The sequence below is a fragment of the Echinococcus granulosus genome (assembly GCF_000524195.1).
Source record: "Echinococcus granulosus chromosome Unknown EG_S00003, whole genome shotgun sequence".
NCBI classification, from domain to species: Eukaryota; Metazoa; Platyhelminthes; class Cestoda; order Cyclophyllidea; family Taeniidae; genus Echinococcus; species Echinococcus granulosus.
Genome location: NW_020170383.1, coordinates 267025 through 272283, shown reverse-complemented (window position 1 = coordinate 272283; position 5259 = coordinate 267025). Strand labels below are relative to the sequence as shown.

The following is a 5259-nucleotide window of genomic DNA, read 5'->3' as shown; positions in this document are numbered from 1 at the left end:
GGGTTCTAGTGTGAAAAAGCGCTTTTTGCCTTCGGAGGTGGTTGGGCTTTTGAAGTGGAGCGGATGCAGTCATTTCCTGTCCATGGCACCCTCCACAAAATCGTTGGCCTTCACTTTGTCGTGGTTTTTTGCTTTCCTGTCAGTATAATGCCAATCAGCTAGGCAGATGGAAGGTCACTTTGTAAACTCGATTTCTGTGTTCATTATCTGATCTTTTGAATGTGTTGAAAGCTAGCGCTTATAGGGAGCTTTGGTTAGTTCCTTTTAGTTGTATTATCTGAAATGTTTGCAGTTAGTTTTCGTGGTTCGTTCGTCTTTTTGCCCCTAATTTAAAAACATAAATATGGATTAGAGGAGAAGGCAGTCTTGGGTTTTGTTTTTGTGCTTTCTGGGTCGGCCGTTGAAAGTCGGTATGAGAATGATGGCCTGAATGGTTATAGTCACTTGCGAATTGTTGCTTCTTGCTAAAATGTCTGCATTCACGTTTCGCTGTTTGAATTCAAATGCGTTGCAATTAGTAATGGTGACTTCTTTCCTCCCGTACGGGTCCTGCGCCTTGAAGCCTTCTCTTCAACAGTTAATTAGTTGCAGTCTTCGCGGCCTTTTTTTGTTGAATCAAAAGTGTGGACTAATTCGCCTTGATCGCCGTTTACTGTGTTGTGGTTGTGAAGGCATTTTGACGAGTTGCACTTGTCAGCGTTGACTGGCGTCGTTCAGGTGCATGCTTCTTTGAGGTTATGAGTCGGTTGGAGTACAGACCTAGTTGATTAGGGTCCATCGTGGAGTCTGTTTGCTGGCGTCAACTATCTTATTCACCGTTGCTTGTCAATCGCTTCTCGAGACTTGTGTGTGATTTGTCATTCCTGTCTAAGGTTGGTTCCCCCACCTTGTGGCCGAACTTTCAAGGTCGATTTGAATGCGTTTGATGGGGTGCATTAAGTCACTTCCTCATGGCAGTCAGTGTCTTCTAGAGTGTCCATTTTGCTTGGTTTGAAATATTCTCAGGTCAGCAAGTCAGGCATTAGATGAGTGTAAGACTATGTAGATTGGTTTGTGGCGGTAACCATGCGTCAACAATCTGTTTCGAATGTTATCACAGCTGCACGCATTTTTTCCAGATTTTTTCGTCCATATGTATGCATATATATGAAGCAGGCCTTTTAAATGCAAAAAACCGTTTTAGCCATGACAACTGCACGCATATTTCCAGGTTGTCTTATCATGTTAAAACCGTCTTAGCCACCCCCAGCTGTTGTGTGTCCACTTCGCCCTGTCTGCTAATGGTCTCTGTTACTCCCTTTGTCTCTCTCCCTACCGCACTATGACACCGGTGCGTGCACCTCAGTCGTGTATTTGTGTTTGCATGCCTCGCATTGAAATGTGGGATTTCTGTCTCGCGCCTTGCCACTACAAAGACTTAGAAATGGTGGTTTTTCTGTGGCGCCTGATGTTACACACGTTTTGCTGGAAGTTGAGCTGTCTGCTAGAACTCTGTCAGTCAACGACTTTTACCAGCAGTAATTGTTGGATAGTTGGGAGAGAGTGAACTGCTGTAAATTGTCTTTTTCGAGGAGCATTGCTGAACTTCCTCCACTGCCCTTTTGGCGGAGACCGCGCACCTAGTGGCGGTGTTCAGGGCCTTCTGCTACCGCTAGTTCGTGTGTAGCTGGAAATGAGTGTAGCCCATTCACATGAGCCTTTCGGCTTGTAATCAGCAGCCTGTGCTTGAACGAAACACCTTCAACTCCCTAACCATCATCATCATCATCACCATCATGTACGCGCTTTCGGGACTGTCTGACTTCCAACGTCTTGCCCGTGTGTATTTTGGCTATCAATCGAGCAAATTTGTCTGAGTGCCGTTGCGTCTCCTCTGTGGTGAAAGTGGTATCCAAGATTGTTTGGACAGCGGTTGTCGTAAACTGGCAGGCGTGTTTCGAACGGCTCTAACGCTGCTCAGCCAAAGTGACAAATAAAGTGAAACGCTTGGTTTTTTTTTCGTTTGTGCTGAAATTTCTCACAACCTCTGCTTCTTCTTTAAATGGACTTGCTACTTTACGAATTGTTTATAAAATGTCAATTCCACGTTCGAATGTGAATGCTAGGCCAAATCCAGGGGGCCACAGTTATCAACTTGTTGCCAGCTCTTCGTTTGTGACCAAGACATTGTGCATCAGAATGGAACTTCTGAATTGCCAATAAGTGGAAGAAAATTGAAGTCACAACCTTAGGAGGAGGTGGAGGAGGAGGAGGAGGCGGATGATAGTGGCTTTTGAAATGTTCAAGCATTTGAGGGGCCCGGACTTTGTTGTGTGCGTTGCGATTAAGTCGGAGTGAGAATAAATGTCCATTTTCTTGATCAGCATCTCCACCCCACCTACTTACCCGCCTGCCCACTTACCTACTTACGTACGTACCGACCTACTTATCCACCACTAGACAAATCCGCTGGTATAGCCGGTCGGCAGAAGGGTGCGGGTGCGCATCGCCGTAATCGGTGTCTGCCCCTTCGTCTCTCTCTCTCTCTCTCTCTCTGTCTGTCTGTGTGTGTGTGTGTGTGTCTGTGTCTGTGTGTGTGTGTGTGTGTTGATGTATGTGCGTCTGCCTCGATGCGCAATCAACACCAGCCAGTCACGATCGCCGTGGCTGCGTGCGTGCGTGCGTACTCACGCGGCCGTCTGTCTGGTGGGGGTATTTAAATGTGGCCGCCCTTCTGTGTGTCTCCTCCTTTGATGTGCCGCCGGTGCAATAATAGTAGTGCTTCCACCAGTCGTCGTAGTCGTAGCCGTCAGAGCTGTGGCAATAACAAAGTAGAAATAAATCCTCATAGCCTCCGCTGCCGCTGCCGCCGCCGCCTCCTCCTCCTCTCGCATCGCATCTTGGGCTGGTCAGTGAAGCGGTGGTAATTCTACGTGCTCTACTGTCTGTTTGCCCATCTGTCTGCCTGCATGTGTGTGTGTGTGTACGTCGTCGTGTTTGTGGAGGCGAGGCAGACAGAACACATTAAAGGTGCACATAAAATGTCTGTCTGTGTGTGTGTGTGTCTGGTTGTGTGCACATGTAGATGGCTTGTTGGCTGGCCACGAGTGATTGTGTGTGGTGTGATGTGGTGTGGTGTTGTGTGACGCAGGCTCGCGATGATGGCTTTGACGGTGGTAGCAGTGTGGCGTGTGAAGCGCCGAGACCTGAGTTTACGTCTGGGGCCCTGACGACGTGGTTGTTTCCTCTTTTTGCTGTAAATTAAGCCCCAAGGACACAAGGTTGAACAAACCTCGAAATGGGAAGCAATCCCTTTGGATGAAGTTGGTAGTGTTTTGACTGCCGAAAATGTCAACTCGTGTCAGAAAATGACATCAGTTGGCGATTTCTGGTAAAGAACTGGGTGTTTTTTGTAGTTCGAGTTGAAGGTTGTTTACTCGTCAAGTGGATAGTTGAGGCCGTTGGTTTGGTTGCTGGAAATTGCAAGTATGTTAGAGAGTGATTCAAATCGGTAGTCATCGGGCCATCGTTTCTCTAATGGGATTCAGCAATGGCTAGTAGACAGCATCCCAAGTTGACTTATCGTGGTTGAAAGTAATTTCATAGAAGTGCTTCATTGACGCATCAGCGGTGTTTTGAGGAGTGAAATTGGCAACGGCGGCAGTCCTGCTTCGACAGCCGAATGGAAGTCGCGCACGCATGTGGAGAAGTGGAGTTTAGTGAGGAAGTAGTTCTCCTGACTGGAATTGTCGAGAGTCCCATTCATCATGATCGGTGGTGGCCGACCTCGTTACTTTGTTTGGTATGAATCGTAAATCTCCCATTAGATGGGAAGTCCAGTCCAACGACGTGCCAAGCCACTGGGTCGAATTGAGGCCATGGTCACAGCGGCAAGGGTGGGAGGCAGGCGTTGGATGTCGAAGAGCCGAATCCCATGCGCACGGCATGCCTGCGTTCTCTCCGTGACGTGTAATTGGAAGCAGTCCCCTTTGTGTGTGTGTGTGTGTGTGTGTGTGTGTTTGTGCGAGTCCGAAAGAGGGAGGAGTTTTTGCTTGAATGAGCCAAAACGCCGCCATTGCCTAAAGTGCTGACTTACTTTCGTGATTTGGAGGCATTTGTCTGCCTAAACGGGGCATTGTGAATAGGAAGTGCATTGATGTCAACGCAAAAGTCCCTGAGAGGTGATTTGGACAGGTTGTTGTTTCGTGGGCTAAGCTGTTTCGTTGTGGTGGGTTGGATTGCGATGGAAATGCGTTACGAGTGCTGGTAGCGGACACATTCGATATCGTTTACTTGTGTAATCCTAGGCTAGGCATGTTCGTATGGTTTTTGCTACTCATTAGTTGTATAACAATGATATTTGAATGTTGCCTGCGGAATTTCGCCGTTTTTGTTTCCGTGGTTTGGAGGGATGAATGCGGCAGATTATTCATGCCTTATTGTGGCACCATTTTGGTTGTTGCTGGACAAGGCTTGAGTCTGGTGATGACAAGTGGTTTATTCCTCACTCGCACTCTATAAATGTTGCAATGTTTGTGTGAAAACAAAAGATTATGAGAACTTTCATCTTTTTCTTCTGTGCATGACTTGCGACACTTGCAACATGCTACTAACGGCTTTGCAGTAGTAGTAGTGCAGCAAGACTTAAACATCGTAGGCGTGCACAAGGCATCCATTGTGTTGAAGCCAATTGCACGTGAAAACTGTCATTCAGTTGACTGTTTTTGTGACGATGGACAAATTGAAGCATTACACTTCCTGTTTTGGTTGGTGTGGAAGGATAGTCTGAAAGTGCAGAGATTTCGTTTGTCTTACACAAAACAAGGCTTTATGGGGAAATTCAGGTTCAGAAGTGCTTTTTCATTCGTATATTGTGTTTACTTTGAGTGAATATGGGATGGTGAACACTCCTTACGAAAATCCTAGCAGCAGTTTCCAGACAGGAAGAGCGTTTTCTTTCTGTGCAGACCTTGTAAGTTGGTGTTGGAGAAATAGTCGTACTACCTGTGGGGTGAGAATATTTGCAAACTACAAAAACTGACACTAAAGGTGTTTTTGACTATAGGTGTGGTTGCTATTGGTCACTTCATCTACGCAGTTGGTGGGTATGACTCGCACAGTCAACTGAGGAGTATGGAGCGATTGAATACGGAACAGAACGTGTGGGAGTACATGACGTCCATGCTGCACCCGCGTTCGGCTCTGTCGGCGTCTGTTTTGGACGGCAAGATCTGGGTCTTTGGTACGTCCATCCCCTTTGTCTCCCTTTTTGCAAATGGG

At 47.0% G+C, this 5259-nt stretch overlaps 1 protein-coding gene across 1 annotated transcript in view; it reads left to right on the top strand. All coding sequences in view use genetic code 11, as the record gives it.

Annotated features, from left to right (window-relative positions):
• Window positions 1-5259, top strand: part of EGR_00710 (Kelch-like ECH-associated protein) — a gene marked incomplete at both ends in the record, with an annotated part of 26825 nt that overhangs the window by 21092 nt on the left and 474 nt on the right. Inside the window, 2 exons of the mRNA XM_024489959.1 lie at window positions 2831-2887; window positions 5045-5221. Coding sequence (XP_024355362.1) covers window positions 2831-2887; window positions 5045-5221 — 234 coding nt within the window. The remainder of the gene's footprint in view (window positions 1-2830; window positions 2888-5044; window positions 5222-5259) is intronic.